This window comes from Arachis stenosperma, chromosome 2 (genome assembly GCF_014773155.1).
Source record: "Arachis stenosperma cultivar V10309 chromosome 2, arast.V10309.gnm1.PFL2, whole genome shotgun sequence".
Lineage (NCBI taxonomy): Eukaryota > Viridiplantae > Streptophyta > Magnoliopsida > Fabales > Fabaceae > Arachis > Arachis stenosperma.
Genome location: NC_080378.1, coordinates 117,331,071 through 117,350,422, shown reverse-complemented (window position 1 = coordinate 117,350,422; position 19,352 = coordinate 117,331,071). Strand labels below are relative to the sequence as shown.

General features: G+C 31.3%; 3 protein-coding genes across 3 annotated transcripts; 2 read left to right on the top strand and 1 right to left on the bottom strand.

Moving 5' to 3' along the window:
• The first annotated feature begins 5,233 nt into the window (after window positions 1-5,233).
• Window positions 5,234-9,613, top strand: LOC130961254 (DEAD-box ATP-dependent RNA helicase 37-like). The gene is made up of 7 exons (XM_057887024.1): window positions 5,234-5,448; window positions 5,804-6,678; window positions 6,795-6,878; window positions 7,242-7,484; window positions 8,028-8,195; window positions 8,348-8,461; window positions 8,609-9,613. Exons 2-7 carry the CDS (start codon window positions 5,935-5,937, stop codon window positions 9,092-9,094), a joined length of 1,839 nt encoding a protein of 612 aa, XP_057743007.1. The 5' UTR covers window positions 5,234-5,448; window positions 5,804-5,934; the 3' UTR covers window positions 9,095-9,613.
• Window positions 9,614-10,213: 600 nt separating this feature from the next.
• On the top strand, window positions 10,214-13,803 carry LOC130961505 (F-box protein At3g58530-like). The gene is made up of 12 exons (XM_057887436.1): window positions 10,214-10,547; window positions 10,652-10,711; window positions 11,112-11,195; window positions 11,405-11,535; window positions 11,639-11,714; window positions 12,185-12,255; window positions 12,580-12,666; window positions 12,745-12,817; window positions 12,899-12,966; window positions 13,047-13,115; window positions 13,326-13,431; window positions 13,517-13,803. Exons 1-12 carry the CDS (start codon window positions 10,353-10,355, stop codon window positions 13,580-13,582), a joined length of 1,086 nt encoding a protein of 361 aa, XP_057743419.1. The 5' UTR covers window positions 10,214-10,352; the 3' UTR covers window positions 13,583-13,803.
• A 1,015-nt stretch (window positions 13,804-14,818) lies between these two features.
• LOC130961568 (endoglucanase 17-like) lies at window positions 14,819-18,737 on the bottom strand. The gene is made up of 8 exons (XM_057887518.1): window positions 18,440-18,737; window positions 17,860-18,066; window positions 17,153-17,353; window positions 16,947-17,039; window positions 16,547-16,708; window positions 16,223-16,328; window positions 15,950-16,113; window positions 14,819-15,537 (listed from the first exon to the last, which is right to left on the bottom strand). Exons 1-8 carry the CDS (start codon window positions 18,722-18,724, stop codon window positions 15,205-15,207), a joined length of 1,551 nt encoding a protein of 516 aa, XP_057743501.1. The 5' UTR covers window positions 18,725-18,737; the 3' UTR covers window positions 14,819-15,204.
• Between the last annotated feature and the right edge of the window lie 615 nt (window positions 18,738-19,352).

Below are 19,352 nucleotides of genomic sequence, written 5' to 3'. Positions count from 1 at the left end.
AATATAATCATCACTTAAAAAAGATCATACACCTTATTAATCATTAATGATTAAAAAAATATTAAAATAACTATTAAATATTACAAAATTATATTGCATACAACTGTTATTACTATTATTTGATTTTTTATCTCTCATATAAATTATTAAAACCTACTTTAAAAAAGTTTAAATTTGGCATAATATCTTCGTATTAGATATATTTAAATATATCATTATTATAAAATTAATTCTTAATTTTATATTATATTTTTGGTATTTTTATTTGAATCTATTTTTTCCTAATTTTTTCTTTTAGTTATTTACGAACAATAAAAACTACAAAGATGTAAATTTGTATAACTTTAATATAAAAAAAACTTGTTTTTTTTTTCAAAAATAAATGAATTCAAATTCCTAAAGACAATAATCAATAATCTAATTTGTATTATATTTTTGTTAAATAATTATATCGAATTATATTCAAACTATCAAATAAATATTTTGCAAAATATTTTAATATAAAATGCTTTAAATTTAACATTAATATGCATATTATCTAATCAATATTAGAATATATTATATAATATAAATAATTTACCTTTTCGCGTAGTGCGGGTCTCATTCTAGTTTATTATAATAATAGTAACAAGTTAGAGTTTTTTGGTGACTAGTAACTAGTTAGAGTTTGAAAATCAAATATATTTTAAGGGTTAATCAGAAAGATGGAAGAAATTATATTTTTGTTTTTCTTGAATTTAGTAAAAATATTATTACTTCATATTATGGAGGAGGAGTGTTGCTAGACGGACAATTTTGATTAATAAATTTAGTATAACTAAATCACTAGCCCTCCGATTCTCCACAAAGTTATTCTCATAAATTCTGTGATGAGAAATTCGATAAATATCTGAGAATTACATCATCATAAAATAATAAGGCGGATTTAGACTTGATAAGTGAAAAGAATAAATAATTCCCCCCTCCTCTCACAACCGAACGTATTTCAAAGGAAATGATGGTCACCGCTTCGTGAAATCAATGATGTGATGTGGTGTTGCAAGGAGAGGAAGCCACGAAGTCTTACCTCACCAGCTCATCCTTCTCTACCTTCTCCCCTTCTCCTCTCACAACCGAACGTATTTCAAAGGAAATGATGGTCACTCTTCGTGAAATCAATGATGTGATGTGGTGTTGCAAGGAGAGGAAGCCACGAAGTCTTGCCTCAGCAGCTCATCCTTCTCTACCTTCTATACATATATGTGGCAGTGATTCGGACCTGTCAAAAATTGGGTCATTACAACAAGCAAGTGTAATACTTGGTAAAGAGTTATTTAATTATTATTTGAATTTGATCAAATAAATAATAAAAATATTATTTGTATACCAAAATTAACTACTATGTATTTTTGTGCAAATACATTTGCTATTTAACTCATTTTCAAAATGTGTATTTTATATTTTAATATATATTTTATAATAGTAACGAATTTTGATAATTAATTTTAATTTACACCTAATATGGTTAAATAAATAATTATACCACCTCAAGTAGAATGTTATTATAATTAACATGGTGTGGGTACACATCATGCCTTCGTACTATCTAAACAGAAAAACTTTTTTATACTATCTTATTTCGATAAAATTTTAAGTATGTACTATCTAAACAGAAAAATTTTTTATACTATCTTATTTCGATAAAATTTTAAGTATAGAATAAATCTGTTATCTAGTTATTTTTTATTAATTTAATGTATAGTTGTAATAATTATAATAAGAGTACATAAAAAGTATATAAAAAATATCAGCTAAAAATTATCTAAGTAATAAAATTAATTTATTATTTTTACTGTATTATTAACATTTTGTAATTAAATTGACTAATAAAGTTAAACTAAACTGTAATACGTCAGTAAAATTTGTTTGTCAAATGAAAACTCTTATTCGTTTATTTGGGAAGGAATAATAAATAGGTTCATATTTCGGTGATACAAATTTGGTTTTCAGTATCAATATAAGTAGTAATTATTATGATTTGCCCAACTAAAAAAAATGAGTTTATAAATTATAATTTTACTTAGACTATCTAAAGTCAAATGATAAAAGCTGTATTAAAATAATAAAATTAATCATATCAGTAAAAAACAAAAAACAAATTACTATAATATATACACTATTATTTCAATCTAGCAAATACTTATTAGAGATTTTTTATAAAAATGAGTTTTTTTTATTTCATTAAATTTGTTTTAACTCACAAAAGTTTAGTAAGATGTGAGAGCGATATTTTAGATTCAATTTTTTTAAAAAAATATTACAACTAAGAGAATATATTAGATTATATTTGAAAAAAAAATTCTTTTACTATGATAAAAAAATATTGTTATATATAAAAAATAATTTATCACTTAATTTTTAATATCCATAAGAATAAGACTGTAATATTAAAAAAAAAGAATTTTTTAAAAATATAATCATCACTTAAAAAAGATCATACACCTTATTAGTAATTGATGATAAAAAAAAATATTAAAGTAACTATTAAATATTACAAAACTCCTCTTTCTTAATCGCAAATTCATGTATTTTTCTTCGAAAACAATGCATGTATTTTTATTGTTGTTCACAGCTTACACAATTTAGCATGGAAGAAATTATGGATTTGTATCATCTAATATTATGTCATCCTACAGTGTTATCTTTTCGACAAAAGTGTAGCAAGTGTGAGGAGTATAATGAACTCCCTACAGTGGTCCAACAAGTGGTATCAGAACCGAGACAAAGGTGGTCCAGGTCGCAAGAACATGACCTCCTGAGTTGGGGGTTTTGTTATGGGTCCACTTCTTTATTCTAAAATAGTTGAGGGCTTATCCAGATATCTGAGATGGCAGATCACGTGACCCCTCACAACTTTTAAAAGATTTTGGAGTCTTACGATTGAAAAATATTCTCCTTAAGTGTTAAAAAGATTCGAATAATACAGATTCTAACGTTGAAAGAAATTCGTACAAACCCTAAAAAGATGGAATGATGGCGGACGATATAAAAGAGAAGCTTTTTCTTCCCCTCATTGTTGACATATACTGTACCCTAAATTTAATATTTCTTAGACTTTTTTTATTTGGACATCAGAATGTTTTAGCATGTATATGCTCCCTTTTTGGCAAATTATAATCTCATTGTCTTCAGCTCATTTAATCCTTGATTTTATCTAATTTTCTCGTCAAATAACTCAGGTACAAAATCAAGTGCCTTGTATGATGTAATATTTTACTATGAAATGTTTTGAAGTATTTTTACACATTTTTTATTCTCTAAGTTTTGAATTCTCATTTTAAAGGATAAAGTGTGATCTTTCACTATTTATTTCATAGGTGAAACAAAAAAAAATATGAGAGAGAAACTATTCAAGAGTGAGAAATTACACTTTATCATCTAAAGTAAAATTCAAAATTTAGAGAATCTAAATCTTTTTACACTAATGTAAATAAAATGGATTTGGATTCTCTAAAGTTTGAATTTCACTTTAAAGAGTAAAGTGTGATCTTTCACCATTGATTTCATAAGTGGGACCAACAATAATATGAAAGAGAAACTATTCAAGAGTAAAAGATCACACTTTACTCTCTAAAGTGAAATTCAAATAAAATATTAATAATTACTAAGAGTTAACCACAAAAAAACGCTCCCGAATTATTCAAACGCGGACAAAAATACACCCGAATTTTACTATCGACAAAAATGCCTTCAAATAATTTAAAAACACAACAATAATACCCAACAGTAAATATATATTTTCAAAAAATACCTTAGAAATTGAATTTTGATGCAATTTTTTGCAAGCATGATTATAAAAATAATATATTATTATACATAAAAATTGGTAATTTTTTGTTAAGTATATAATTTTTTATAATTATTTTTGTTAATAACTAATAATACTTTTAAAAAAATCACAAAATAATATATACTTAACAAAAAATCATCAAATTTTAATAATAATAATATCTTATTTTTTTAATTATGCTTGCGAAAAATTGCATCAAAATTCAATCTCTAATATATTTTTTGAGAAATACATATTTAATGTTAGTTTTTTTTCAAGATTATCTAACATTAAATATGTATTTCTCAAAAAATATATTAGAGATTGAATTTTGATACAATTTTTGCAAATATGATTAAAAAAATGAGATATTAGTATCCTTAAAATTTGGTAATTTTTCGTTGAGTATATTTTTTTTGTTAACAACTAATCATACTTTTAAAAAATTACAAAAAAATATATATACTTAGAAAAAAATGATCAAATTTTAAGAATAATAATATCTCATTTTTTTAATTATTCTTATAAAATATCACATTAAAATTCAATCTCTAAGATATTTTTTGAAAATATATATTTACTATTGGGTATTGCTGTTATGTTTTTAAATTATTTAAAGGTATTTTTGTCGATAGTAAAATTCGGGTGCATTTCTATCCGCATTTAAATAATTCGAGGGCGTTTTTGGTGGTTAACCATAATTACTAATTAATAACATCTTTAATAAAAAAATTTATAGAAATAATATGATTTAAACTTTTTTTGGTGAATATAGTTTAAACTTTAAAGTCACGATGGACCGACAATTATAATAATTAAGTGGCATCAAACAAATTTTTAAATATTGGTTTAATATAGTTATTTTTTATAATAAACAGTTTGATATTCACAAATTATCTATCTATGGGTATTACATTATTAATAATATTTTAAAAAAAATTGTGTGATGATTCAATTAAATATTATAAGATTTTTTTAAAAAAATAAGTGATAAATTTAAATATTTTTGCTAATATAATAGTATACGATTAAATAAGACTAAATATTAATGAAGTACCTATTTATGTACCTAAAAATGAAATAAGATAATTGATGTATTAGTACATTTAAAATCTTGACTATATTAACTTAATTTAAATTTACTAAAATTGTTTAGGTATCAAACATATCAATTCAATTTAAATTTAACATGTTTTATTTTTTACCTCCAAATAAAACCAATTTATGCATGCACCTTTCTAAAATCAGTCCACAATATTTCAATGGATGAAAGAAAAGAGAGTAAAAAAGAAAGGGAAACTACTATTTTGGAGAGGCAATAAAAATTGCATGAGTTACAAAGAAAGAAGCTTCTTTTTTCACCATTGGATTCATTTAGATATTTCAATTTCAGTTAATAAAAAAATATCATTATCTTTTTTCTTCAGAGTAAAAATAGTGTTTGGTAAAGAAAACATAAAGAGAAAAAAAAAATACCACTTTTGATTCAACTTGGAAAACGCTGAGAAAAATCTCCCCTTTGACACAAAGGAGAAAATCATCATCCAGAAAATTCTTCAAAGCTTAAATCTTGTTTTGTTTCGCACTAATTCTTCTTTTTCTGCAATCGAAGCTTTTTTCCTCTTTCCTCATTTGTTCAGGTTCGATCCTTTTGCTTCATTTCTCACTCAATCTTCTGATTCGCTTGTTGCGTTTTTACAAAATCTCGTGTTTGTTTCATTTGATCTGTTTGTTAGCATATTGTAATTTCAGTTCTGGAGGTAATTATTGGTTCTTAATGTTATTTGAGGCTTTTGGATTCAGATTGTTGTTTTTCGATTTTGTTATTTGCATGTTGGATTTCAAGTTCGAAGCTTGAAGTTTCTATTGTGCGATCTCGTGTGTTGTAACATCATGGATCATGATTCATTGTGTTTCAGCATCTAATCATTCATTATTGTTCTTCAATTTTTTTTTGGTTTCCCTTTCTGAACTTTTTTTTGTTTTGTTGTTTAGCTGATCAGGATTGTATAATAGAAGCACAAGCATTGAGAGGATCATAGATTGGGAAGCATTGTTTTCTTTTTTGTTTTGTTTAGCATTTGGTTGTATATCACAGCAAAACTCACAAAAAGTTTTCTGCAACTATGAGAACTTCTTGGGCAGATTCTGCTGACAATTCAGCCACTCGTTCTTCCAATACCCATGCGCAGTCTAACCGGGCTGCATATGTTCCGCCTCATCTTCGCAACCGGCAAATGACTTCTGAGCCTCCTGTACCATCGAATTCAGCAGCTGCTTTGCCAGCTAATGATCGGTCGAGTTATGGTGGTCCAACTGCTTCTTCTTATGGGGGAAGTTCCTTTAATAAGCCTGATTTCGGGCGGCAAGGATATGGCTCTGGTTTTCAGACCGGTGGTGGTGGTGGTGGTGCCTGGAACAACAATAGAGGAGGAGGGAGGGACCGTGGAAGGCGCGAGGCGAACCCTTTTGAGAATGACGACGCTGCGGATCAGTCAATTGGTGAGCAGGAAAACACAGGGATTAACTTTGATGCCTATGATGATATCCCTGTGGAGACTAGCGGAGAAAATGTGCCTCCACCTGTGAATACATTTGCAGAGATTGACTTGGGAGAGACATTGAATCAGAATATAAAGCGCTGCAAGTATGTGAAGCCAACTCCGGTACAGAGGTATGCCATACCGATATCTCTTGCTGGACGAGATTTGATGGCTTGTGCTCAGACAGGGTCAGGAAAAACTGCTGCCTTTTGCTTCCCTATTATAAGTGGAATAATGAGGGAGCCATTTGTTCAAAGACCCCGTGTAGGACGAACTGCTTACCCACTGGCACTTATCCTCTCCCCCACTAGGGAGCTTTCGTGCCAGGTGTGCTTCAACTTATGATTTCCACTGTGCACTTTCTTCATACTGTATAGTTGTTTATGATTTAACCATCCTTGTTATCTAAGAATATATTCCCTCTTGGCTTTATCATCTTACAGATACATGATGAGGCCAAAAAATTTTCTTACCAGACTGGTGTCAAGGTTGTAGTTGCTTATGGAGGAGCACCAATCAACCAACAGGTAATAACTTGTGACATTTTGCACTCTGATTCATCCGAAAACCTTTTTGCTTCATACTATTGATTGTTTCTTTTTTCCCCTCATCTCCTTGACGTTGGAGTTTATGCGAATGAATACAATGTAGTTTGTTAGCCTGATGAGGTCACATCTTAAGTTTCGGGTTGGTTATAATATGATACATTTTGTAGCTCTATATTCTTTATTATGCTTACTGGCATACGGATGTGGAACCAACACACCAGAATAGCACATGAACAAAATTATTAAACTAAGGCACTTGGCTGTTGTTACTGGTAGAATAGTTTGGACATTCACTTCTTTGATTTGGTATTAATGTTGTGTAACTTGTGTCGCATTGCTCAGCTGCGGGAGCTTGAGAGAGGAGTTGATATTCTGGTTGCAACTCCGGGGCGATTGGTAGATTTGCTTGAGAGGGCTAGGGTATCGCTGCAGATGATAAGATATTTGGCTCTCGATGAGGCAGATCGTATGCTGGATATGGGTTTTGAGCCTCAAATAAGAAAGATTGTTGAACAAATGGACATGCCCCCACCTGGCATGAGGCAGACACTGCTCTTCAGTGCGACATTTCCAAAAGAGATACAGGTATATCTTGTGACCGTTAGTCTGTTACTCAGATTCTCAAGTGGATGCATTAGTATTTTCCCCCTCAAAAAAGCTTCAAAGTTGCTTTTGAAAGAAGAAAAATAATCCAGAGATAAAGTTCAAAGTTTGAAAACACGTTTTTTGAGGAGCTTTTTTCAAAGATGACTTCTCTGGCACTCTTCAGAACCGTATATTTGCCATGAGTAGAGAAAGTGCTTTGTACTTAAATTTGTCACTCAAGGAATTGGCAATAGTAAACTAGTTTAGCTCTACCTTTGTTGAATTTTTCTAATTCATCAAGTTACTTATGTTTGGCTTTGTTTGACGGTGAAGTTACTTATTTATACTTTATGCTGGGAGGATAATCCCTTGAGAGCAAGTTGGAAACTCCAATCAGTAGAGCTTGGGATGTTGACATCCATGTTGCAATTGAGGATCTAGATATATTTTTCTTTTAGCAATGCCAATGATAGTGCTTGCTCTTATGAAAAACTGTGTTGTTTTAACTGATACTTTTCTTTTTGCAATTTTTCCTAACTGCAGCGACTTGCATCGGATTTTCTTTCAAGCTATGTGTTTCTGGCTGTTGGAAGGGTTGGTTCAAGTACCGACTTAATCGCTCAGAGAGTAGAATATGTGCTTGAGTCAGACAAGAGAAGCCACCTCATGGACCTTCTTCATGCTCAGAGAGAAACTGGTATTGATGGCAAGGTAAACTGTTATCTCTGCTTACTGCTATTTGAACTTTTGCGTTTATGCACTAAAGTATGCTGTGTTGGAATATTTGTTAACACGGTAGTTTTTATTTGTAAATTTATCATATCCACAGCTCTTTGTTAAGAATTTTCGGGTTTCTTTTGCAGCAAGGTCTGACATTAGTTTTTGTGGAAACAAAGAAAGGAGCTGATGCACTTGAACACTGCTTGTGTGTCAATGGATTTCCTGCAACTAGCATTCATGGTGACAGAACACAACAAGTGAGTCCAAACACTAATTGAAAGTTATATTTAGATGTAAAACATGTCAGCATTAAGGTCGCATTCGAACTATGAACTAAAAAAAGTTCTCTCTATATATATACTATACATTTCTCTATTTGTATAATTTAACTGCTCTATATGCAGGAAAGAGAACTAGCATTGAGATCATTCAAGAGCGGAAACACACCAATTTTAGTGGCAACGGATGTTGCAGCTCGTGGTCTTGATATTCCAAGGGTGGCACATGTGGTAAACTTCGATCTTCCCAATGACATCGATGATTATGTGCATCGGATAGGAAGAACCGGTCGAGCTGGTAAAATGGGGTTGGCCACAGCCTTCTTCAATGAGAGTAATTTGTCCCTGGCTAAACCATTGGCTGATCTGATGCAAGAGGCGAATCAAGAAGTACCTGCTTGGCTCACACGTTATGCAGCTAAGGCTTCTTACGGCGGTGGCAACAGAAACAGGCGCACAGGTGGATCCCGTTTCGGCGGCCGCGATTTCAGGAGGGAGGGCTCGTTCAACAAAGGAACAGATTACTATGGAGGAGGAGGAACTGGTGGGCATGGGGTTCCGGGCAGTTATGGCGGAGGATATGGTCAAGGCGTGACAAGTGCTTGGGATTAAATTAGTGCCTTCATCACTAATAATTCATTCTCTTGTTGATTGTACATAAGTTTCAGACTCTAATGATAAAAAGAAGAGTTTCATCTTCTCAACCGTGCTTTTCCTGAAATCTTCTGGTGTAGAATTTTGGATTTAAGATTTACAATTTGTCTCGGTTTTGCTGGTTTTGGCAAATAAGGTTGAGAATATGAATGCTGCATAAGGAGAAGATAAAATCTGTGAGCAACCCAAAATTTCCTGAATAGATTTCTGTTGAGTCTGTGAAAGAGGGAGAGGGGTGTAACTTGTAAACATATTGGATAGGAGACCATGTTGTACATATTATTCAGTTTTAATTGTGTCATTTTCTCAAGTTAAGTTTATTTACCATGCACATAACATTGATTCCATTGTTCTATCAACGGAAGGTCCCTGCTTAATTACCTTGCTTTTCAACGTAGGGTTGGCTTGGGGAGTTCCAATTCTACTTTGTCGGTGGAAATTTGCGTATAATTATCTTCATGTGTATAATTATCTTCACGTGAACTTGTTAGGTCGTTAGTTGAAAATTGTTAGATGCATTTATATGTTTGATTAAATTATTATTGAATATTTTTTAATTAATAACTGTATATGAAGATGTTTTCACTATAAGAAAGATAGAAGCTTACATATAATTGGTTTTATGCAAAATTTGGTTAGTCATTTGTTCAACATTATAATATATAATTAATTCAAAAAAAATATTGACAATCATATAACATGACAAAATCATATTCTTGTAATCAATTTGTGTTTTCTATGAAATATTAAGCGAAAAAGAGTATCAATTATCAAACAAATTAGATATAAATTTATGTGTAATTATTTTTATGTAAAAATTAATAATTAAAAATTAATATATAATAATTTAGTTAAATATATCAAGTATCTTAATTTTCTTAACTATTAACTTCGTTATCCGCAAATAAAATAACTTTTATTGAAACATGAAATAATTTTACATTTCCATCTAGCAATAAAAAAACGAAAAGAACACTAATGCTTACATAATTCCCAATATCTAACCTAATATGAAATTTCTCATTATTTTTGTTGAACAGAATGGTGAAATTATTCGAAGCTTTTTCTGAAATTTAATTACAAAAAAATGAATTAATTAATTATTATGTATTCATTAGAGACCGTACTAGTACATATTGTTCATAACAGGTAGTAGTAGTAGGCTAGTAGCAAAGGATCGAAACCAAAACCATCAAGGCTGTGTTCTGAGTCAACAATGGAGGAAACAGAAACGGAAACAGAGATTGAAGAAGGAAAGGATGCAATTTGGTGCAGAGAAACAGTTCCACAGGTTATGAAGCTTGTTTGTTCATCGCTGCCTCTCACTCTCTCTCAGACTGACCTCATCTCTCTCCTCCTCGTCAGTCCATGGCTCAATCGCACCCTTCTCTCTTCTCAACCTCTTTGGCAGGTCCTCCTTCTTCTCTTCTCCTCAATCACCTCTTCGTTTTCCATCAAAGTTTCATTTTTTTTTTAATTTTTTGCTCATTTATGTTTTGTTTTATTGGTTATTAGTCACTCAGTTTTCGAGAGTCGAATAATGCTGGGAATCGCCTTATTGCTGCTCTTTCTCTGGTTAGTCTCTTTCTTCTTTTTCTTTTAATTTTTTTTATCCATTGTTTCATAATACCATCTAAGGATGCTATTAAATGCGTATCTTTAGTATGATGAGTGTAGAAGTTAGATACCTTTAGGGATTTGGCAATATATGATTGATGAATATGTAGGATAGATGAAATGATACTGAAAATGTGTCCAAGTTAAACTCTTTTTGTCCAGTGAAGTGTAATGATTATATTGATGATGCTGCAGTTAGTAACTGTTGTAAACTTGAGATATTCAAAGTAAAGATTAGAGATACTATGAAGGACTTTCCTGATTTTTGTTTTAGTTCCCCCTTTGTAATTGTTTTTTCAGAATATTTTAGTTAATGGTGTTTTGGACTTTTGGGATGAAATTTGCTTGGTTGTTGTAGCCTAGATATCGCCATGTAAAGAAGATTGACCTAGAATTTGCACGAGACGTTGAAGACTCGCATCTCATCCTTATTAAGCAAAAGGTAACAGATTCTTTTTCATCTAAAGTGAATACTATGTCTATCTGTTATGCTTGCTAAGTTGAAATTTTCAGTTCTGAAATCACTATCAGTTACTTCTTTTTATTTTAAAAGAAAGAAGATAACCTTAATTAACAATATTTGCACAACTACCTTATGATGTAAATTATATGCCAACTTTCATTCTAACCAAAGTTTTTAAGCATTTCTAGTGCTTTGAATCTCTTCAATGCTTGGAGTCTTTAAATCTCAATGGCTGCCAAAAAATCTCAGATACAGGAATTGAAGCAATAACCAGTTGCTGCCCTCAGCTGAAAATCTTTTCCATCTACTGGAATGTGAGGTGATTTAATATTTTCTTATGACATTTAAATTAACTGTTTATATCCTTAATTTTGAACTCAAAGTTCAATCCAAGGTAAAACACTGAACAATCATATTCTCAGGGTGACAGATACAGGACTGAAACAAACAGTTCAGAACTGCAAATACATAGTTGATTTGAACATAAGTGGCTGTAAGGTACATGATCCTTTGGACTAGTTTTACAATTTGATTCCTAAAGTGTTTTATCATTTATGCGAATATGAAAATAAAATTATGTTACATAAACAAATAGTATTGCATAGAATGAGTATCTAGCTAATCCATTCCTTCACTTGAAGCTTATAACTCAGATGAAAAATATAGTTCTGTGTTGCAAATGACTATACAAACCAATTTAAGTAAACAAGTCTTAAAACATCTAGCATATGGGAATTTGAAGGTCACTAAATGGAGTCAACAAAGCTCTTATTTAAATGAATGACAGTGAGTTATTTGGAACTGTGATTTCAGCCTCTTTGTTGTGACAGATGAAGAGTTGAAGCTTATTGCCTTAGTGCGGTTCTGTAATTACAGTTATGTGTTGAACTAAGCTGAGGTGTTGAGAATTTGTATTCATGTCTTCAACAATTGTTTCTGAACAAGTTACCTGGATTTAATAATTGCAGAATATATCAGACCGTGGCTTACAATGTGTTGCTGAGAATTATCCAGAACTAGTGTCACTGAATCTGACTAGGTATTTGTATTGATTTCTAACAGCTTCTGTATCATCAAGCACACTATGCGATTATAAAGATCAATTTTCATATTATGGAAATTTGTAGATGTCTTTCAAAACATTTGTGCATAGCTGTCTGAAAATGTTTGCTGGCATGTTAGATTCCCATGTTTGTTTGTAACTCCTGTTCCATGCAAGATGCAAACATTTTGGCTCAAAATACATTTCATATTAATAATATATCAAGCAGCTGTACGCTTAGATGATTAAAATCAACATTGGAGTAAATTATAATTTTATACCTCTATTATGGTACTTTATATCTCATTATTTGGTTCATAGGTGCATCAAGATAACAGATGATGGGTTGAAGCAATTATTGCACAAATGCCTATCTCTTCAGAGTTTAAATCTCTATGCATTGTCTAGGTTGGCATTGTAACTTTTTTTAAAGTTAATGTTATCTTGACCTTGAATTGGATAATTCACATCATTACTCTGATTTAGTTTCACAGATGAAGCTTACAAGAAAATATGCCTTCTGGAGCATCTCAAGTTTTTGGATCTCTGTGGTGCACAGGTAAAATCTTCAGATTACTGAGATTTCTAGGCAGAAACATATCAAATATTGACCTCTGATAAAAAAAACTTTGGTTTGTAGAATCTTTCAGATGAAGGACTTTCCTATATTTCTAAGTCCAAGAACCTTGCATCTCTGAATCTGACATGGTAAATGAAGCATCAACTGTAATATATGGAACTTTCTAACATATAAAAGTAACTGAGCTACATCTCATTTTGATTGCTAGGTGTGTCCGAGTGACTGATAAAGGAGTTATATCCATTGCACAAAACTGTACCTCTCTTGAATTTCTAAGGTATGTCAACTTGAGAAATTTGTGGAACTTGTATATATGGTATTGGTGGTACAATGTCTAAAGTAATGCAGTGACATATACACACACTTGCTGTTGCTTACACATATATATGTCCTTGCTACAGCAACAATGTAAATTGAGCTCTTTATATTAATTTTTAACCTTAAAAAACACTTATCTTGCTAATGTGTTGAAAGGAAATGTTTGCAGCTTGTTTGGAATAACTGGTGTGACTGATAAATGCCTGGAGGAACTCTCAAAGTCATGTTCTGACAAAATTACAACTCTTGATGTGAATGGATGTATAGGAATCAAGGTAAATTTGTGCTTGGAAGTAGCTCCATATATACAAATTACAAGTATTAGTTGGACCCGTTTTTTAACAGTTTACCTCTTTGCAGAGACGGAGCCGCGAAGAATTGCTACGGTTATTTCCAAACTTGAAATGCTTTAAGGTGCATAGTTGATAGTTGATGCCCTTTATGGTATTTCGCCAAGTGAAAATTTTTATTCTATTTAAAACATTTTACAAGCATATAACTGAAAAAGTTGTTTGTCTCATTCCAAGCAATTCTTTCAGCATTTTCTGTGTTGCTTTTTTCTTTTCTTTTTCTTTTAACAAATTTGTAGCAAAACAAGTGAGCCTCTGTATTTTGACTTCAAATAGTGTACTTGATTTTTTTGAAGATATCTGGATTGTGTTAAGGTTCACCTTGATTTATTTGGTCTAAATTGAGTTGCAAATCAATACTTAATGTTTGATGATAAAGAGGATCATTTTCCCTAGCTAAAAATCTTCCAACGTGCATGTATCTAACATCATGATGCTATTTCCTTATTTTTCTTATTTTCTAGTATATTATAAAGATAATTCAATATTTCACATGTAGTAAGAGGATTTTTCTAGGGCACTAAAAGAAGTTATTCCTTTCTTGATTGCACATGTGAGGATTTTTGTCATTATTCAACTAGGTAAAAGCATTTCCACTTGCAGAGTAAATGCTGATTCTACAATTTTGGCTATGAGGAACTTGAATTAGTCACAAAAATTTTATTTCAAACAGGGTGTTAAAAACTTAAAATAGATTAGATGTTAGATATAGAAAGATTTCTAGGATTTTTGTTTTCAGTTATTTTCTCTTTTTGGAGAAGCCCTATTTGTCAAGAAGAGTTGATATCAATTTCATAGCACTTGTGGGAGAGCCTAACATAACCTAAACCAGCTCTTTCAGTCCTATTTCACATGTCCACCAAATCTTCTTTCTCCGTTGCTCTTTGTCTTAATATTCTTTTTTCCACACAACGAAGATAGTAAAATAAATTCAAACTTTTTATGCTTGTGTAACCATTGGATTATTTCCAGTTTCTAGTAAAAAGTCTTCTATTAAAATATCTTGTGTTAGATGCATTAACATAGTTCAATGATTAGATTTGAATAATGAGGAAGTACATTTACAATGATCTAAATTTATCAAATTCAACTTGATGCACCATTTCGTTGCTTGCCTCTATTCCAATCTTAATTTGATCCTTTTTTTTTTTAATTTTGAGTATGATCGCTTAATTAATCCATGTAACTGATAGTAGCTAATGATACATAATGTGGTAAACTTAGAAAATTGTTAAAGCAAATGGCAGCTAAAGCAAAATAACTGAAGGTAAAATCAAACACATTTGTTGTGATTACTTAGTTTAAAGTTCTTAATAAGTTGAACACCACCATTGCCACATTTAGCATACAAGCTTACCTTCCCTACAAACTTAATCCCTTTTTTCTGGCACAAATTTACTCACAGCAATATGTTAAACTAGTAACTAGAAGGCTTAGGGGTGACCTAAGAAACACAAACTACCCAAATTAGTGATAATTAATACATAAGGTACACCAAAATAAATTGAAGCCATTGTAGAAATACTTGTATGCACTTGAAACATATTCAATGCGTATTTTAAGAGCATTTACAACTACCCATTATTGATTTTTATATAACTTTTAAACATTAGAAATGAAAATGGGTAGTTATAAATGTTCTTAAAATACAGAAAAACATGCAAGTATTTCTCGAAACCAGGACGCAATAGTCTCTTTCTAGAGTTGACCAAATGAGTGTGCAAGATAAGCTAGTGTTCCAACAAGTGGTGCATTCATATAAGTAGCTGGCTCAGATTGTTCATAATCTGACCGTTGATCAGGGAACCTATCATGAAGATCAGGTCCACCAACAATAGCTCCTACAAGAATGTTAGGATTAGGGGATTGTGAGTTCATCACAGTGAACCCTGCTGAACATTGGATCTTCCCAGGGTGAACTGCAATGGAGGGTAGAGATGAGCCTCTGTGGTGTATCCTTTGAGGGTACCTTGGACCATACCCTACCATGTAGGACATCTTCAAAGGGTTATCTCCTAGCAAGTAATCCACCTAAAAAGATCAAGTTCAAATTAACAGGCAGTTTAGATTGTTATTGAATAAGATTTTGTTATGTAATAATGAGAATTTAATTTTGATGAAATATCAATATAAATGTATTTCATGGAAATATTTAATTTATACTTTTATAGTATAGCATATGGTTCAATGATTAATTTTTTGTTTTATTAAATTAAGAGTGATATAATGAACACACCAATCCCAAACAAGTATTGCTAAACTTTTGTTTTTTATCTATTGTTTATTTTTTGATATATTTTTTAATAACTATATTTGAATAGGAAAATGGAGACAGTAACGGTTACATATTACATAATCATTGATTTATTATCATAAAGTACATTGTTTCACACTGTTCACCAATGTGTTATATAATTATTCATCAGTCTCATTCTTTTTGTACCTGTTTCTTGGCAATTCTTCTCAGCATGTTTGGTGTTACTGTGGTTCCACCACAGTTAACAAGTGTATGTGAAGAAGTCAAGTATTTGGCATATGCTAACAGTAAGAAAGAGGTAGATGTCACATATTGCATGTTGCTATCACTCATTTTGAACAATAGTCCACCTGTTTAAGCAAAACAAAACCGTTGTTAAACTAACCGTTACATAATAATATGAAGGACCACATAGAAGGGAGGGTAAGAGAAAAGTAACAAAAGGGATAGGGACCTTACCTGGGGTATATTCAGCAGAAGAGGACCCAGGGATTAAGGAACAAACAAAATTGTCTGCATGGCCCTTGTAGTCATGGAGTGATTGCTCCTTTTGGACAAGAAATTCCTAAAATCAAAGACCACAAAAATGGTTTAAGACTAATGGTTTTAGATAAAATTATTCAAGTTACGAGATTTCTATAACTGAGAGGTCTAGAGTTTGAGTTTGATCCTCATTTATACATCTATATCTGATAATTTAAGCTTTTGGAGAAGATTATTTTACATTACTAACTAATTTTGCAATAGAGAATAGAAGAAATGGGGAAGGGGTAGAGTTTGGACCTTGGAAAGAAGTATCCTTGCCCCAACATGCTTGTTATCCCACCCAAAAGTGTTATCATACTCTGCAGCACCAAGGATCTGACCATTGACTTGAATGTAGTTAAGATACATTGGATTCTTGGTGGCCTTGTGCAACCAAGCAGCACCCCACAACAACTCATCCTACCATGTCATGAAAAGAAACTTGAGTATGCTACCACTAACTGAAAAAAGTGCCTTGTTGATTGGATCTAAAAAGTGGACATAAAAATTATGAAAAAAAAAAACATAAAACAAACTTGTAGTAAAGAATTAAAAGATGATGTGTACTTATTTAGCACGTGTCGACTCGGTGTATAAGACAGAATGAATATAAATAACATATCTCATAATGTTCAACTAAATACAGTTGAAAATTTACCTGATAACCAGAGTAAGAGCAATAATAGGGGCACACAACAGGCTTCAATGCATTGCTGTATGATCCTCTATATTTATCAGCAAACTGGAAGACCTATATGAAGATTTAATGCACATTGGAAAAAAAAATAGTTGGATCATTTTTCTCCTTAAAAAATTATATTCTTCTTTTACCCTTTTGAATAATCAAGTTCAAGATTTACTTACCTTAATGGCCCTTCTGGCCAAAATCTTGGAGTACATGGGGTCACTTCTTCTGAAAACAAGGGAAGCTGCTGCAAGAGCTGCAGCAGTTTCAGCAGCAACTTCTGAACCAGGGTTGTTTGCATCAATCTTGAACACACTTCTTGGTGTGTCCATGTCCTCTGGTCTCTCCCAACAAGCATGGTCCTTCTTAGCATCTCCCACCTACAAACCCCAAAAACCAATAATGTCAACCTCAATTCCAATCTTTTTTTTCCTAATCATATCAGCAACTGTTTCAGAATAGAAATACAAAGATACTAACAAACTTACTTAGAGAATAAGACATATAAAAACACTGAAACAATCAAAATGTTTCCATGGTGAAACAAAATTTGCTCAATTTGTTGTCCGTTGAAAACTAAGGACGTACAGAAACAAAGACAACTTTAAAAAGTTATCTTTCAAAAACCAACTTTAGTAAACTACTCTTGAAAAGTAAAATATTTACCGAACACAATCTTAATAAATTATTTTCAAAAAGTAAAAGTTTTACCAAACCAAGCCTAAAAGAAATACAGAATTTGCTCAATTTATTGTCCATTGAAAAGCTAAGGACGGACTTAAACAAAGACATAACTTTTCTATCCTGTCTATATTTACTGTCCTAAAACACTAACAAAACACACGCTAAATTTACAATAATGGCCATAGTTGGCAAAGGTTCTAACCTGAACAAAAATGGTGTTTGGATATGCAGTAGCTTTGAGAAGATAATCAGTGCCCCAACGAATTGCTTCTCTTGCATTCTGCAACTCTCCTTTCATTAGTCCACCAAACTCAAGAACACTCCATGACAACATGGTTATGGTGAATGCCATCGGAAATCCAAACTTCACATTGTCCCCAGCATCATAGTACCCTCCAACCAAATCAACCTGCATTGCATTTTCAACATCAAAATAACCAACCTTTCACTCCAAAATCACATACAAGCACATGGTAATTAGTACCTAACATTGTCAATGATCAAAGTCATGGTATGTTGGTGAAAATAATTACAAATATTTGCATGTTCCAACAATATAATATATTAAATATCATAAAAAAAAATTAGTCGTAAATATTGCTAGAGTATGTAAAAATTTCTAACAATGAACACATTGGATAGTAAAAGTGTACATAACTGTGTTAGGTATATAAGTATTTTGTATATTATTTTGTCTGGTACGTCGAATACCAGCACAATACTTGACATTCGAGACAAAATAAGTACAAATAAAATATTTTTTCGATAGAACGGATACATACATGAAGAGCTGAGCCATCATAGAGACCAGAATCTCTCCTCCAAGACATTCTCTGGTTAGGAGGAAGTTTACCAGACCTCTGGCCTTCAAAGAACATTATAGATTTTGTGAGGGCATCTCTGTAATTGTGACTAGCAATGTGAGGGTGATGGTGGTGAGGGTGCAACAAAGGGTGGTGATTGTAATGTAATGGCAAAGCATCACAATGTGGAAGAATAACAATGGAAATACAAGTGATGGTGAAAAGAGAGAACAAAGTAGTGATGGAAGAAACAAAGAAAGCCATTATCAAAGTTGTGTGTGCTTCTCTTCTTTCTTTACTTCCAAGTTCTGTTGTGTGTGTATTTATAAAGAGAAAAAAAAAAGGTGGTACTGTAAAGTAACGTTCTGCTTCTTTAGAATACAACAATAATTAGGTCCACATTCTGCTACTAATCCTACTACAAGGGAGAAAAAAAAAAGAATAAAAAGATAAAGTTGTGTTTGGATACTGTAATTTTGAGCAAAAGTATCTAGAAACAATGAATATACTCGTTTTGTTATTTAGATATGAATATAGATGTATATTTTCTGTATTACTTAAAATTTATAACAGAAAATATTTGTCTATAATTCTCTATTTTTATAATATTTTTTTTTTATCTTAGGAATAACATCTAGAAGCAACTTAAGTATTCTCTTAACATTCATATCTTTCTAATTTTTTTATTGACATCCACTTAATTATTTTTAAATCTGATTGTAATTTTTTAATGTAATACTTAAATTTTGTTTTCACCATTTTAATTATATCAAGAAATCTTGACATACTAATAATGTAAAAGAATTTTACATATATATTTAATTACATATCACTATATAAATTCATAATTGTTGTGTAAATAATTATCTAAAAAATAGATATAATTAAATGA

What these genes read in the sequence shown, in the direction of transcription:
- LOC130961254 (XM_057887024.1), top strand. Translation starts at nt 5,935, where the DNA reads ATGAGAACTTCTTGGGCAGATTCTGCTGACAATTCAGCCACTCGTTCT. An exon ending in CATTTCCAAAAGAGATACAG is followed by an intron (nt 7,485 to 8,027) that starts GTATATCTTGTG and finishes TCCTAACTGCAG; the next exon opens with CGACTTGCATCGGATTTTCT. An exon ending in AAACTGGTATTGATGGCAAG is followed by an intron (nt 8,196 to 8,347) that starts GTAAACTGTTAT and finishes TTTCTTTTGCAG; the next exon opens with CAAGGTCTGACATTAGTTTT.
- LOC130961505 (XM_057887436.1), top strand. Translation starts at nt 10,353, where the DNA reads ATGGAGGAAACAGAAACGGAAACAGAGATTGAAGAAGGAAAGGATGCA. An exon ending in TCATCCTTATTAAGCAAAAG is followed by an intron (nt 11,196 to 11,404) that starts GTAACAGATTCT and finishes AAGCATTTCTAG; the next exon opens with TGCTTTGAATCTCTTCAATG. An exon ending in GCATCTCTGAATCTGACATG is followed by an intron (nt 12,967 to 13,046) that starts GTAAATGAAGCA and finishes TTTGATTGCTAG; the next exon opens with GTGTGTCCGAGTGACTGATA.
- LOC130961568 (XM_057887518.1), bottom strand. Translation starts at nt 18,724, where the DNA reads ATGGCTTTCTTTGTTTCTTCCATCACTACTTTGTTCTCTCTTTTCACC. An exon ending in GCTCTTACTCTGGTTATCAG is followed by an intron (nt 16,709 to 16,946) that starts GTAAATTTTCAA and finishes ATGACATGGTAG; the next exon opens with GATGAGTTGTTGTGGGGTGC. An exon ending in GAAGAATTGCCAAGAAACAG is followed by an intron (nt 15,538 to 15,949) that starts GTACAAAAAGAA and finishes TGATCTTTTTAG; the next exon opens with GTGGATTACTTGCTAGGAGA.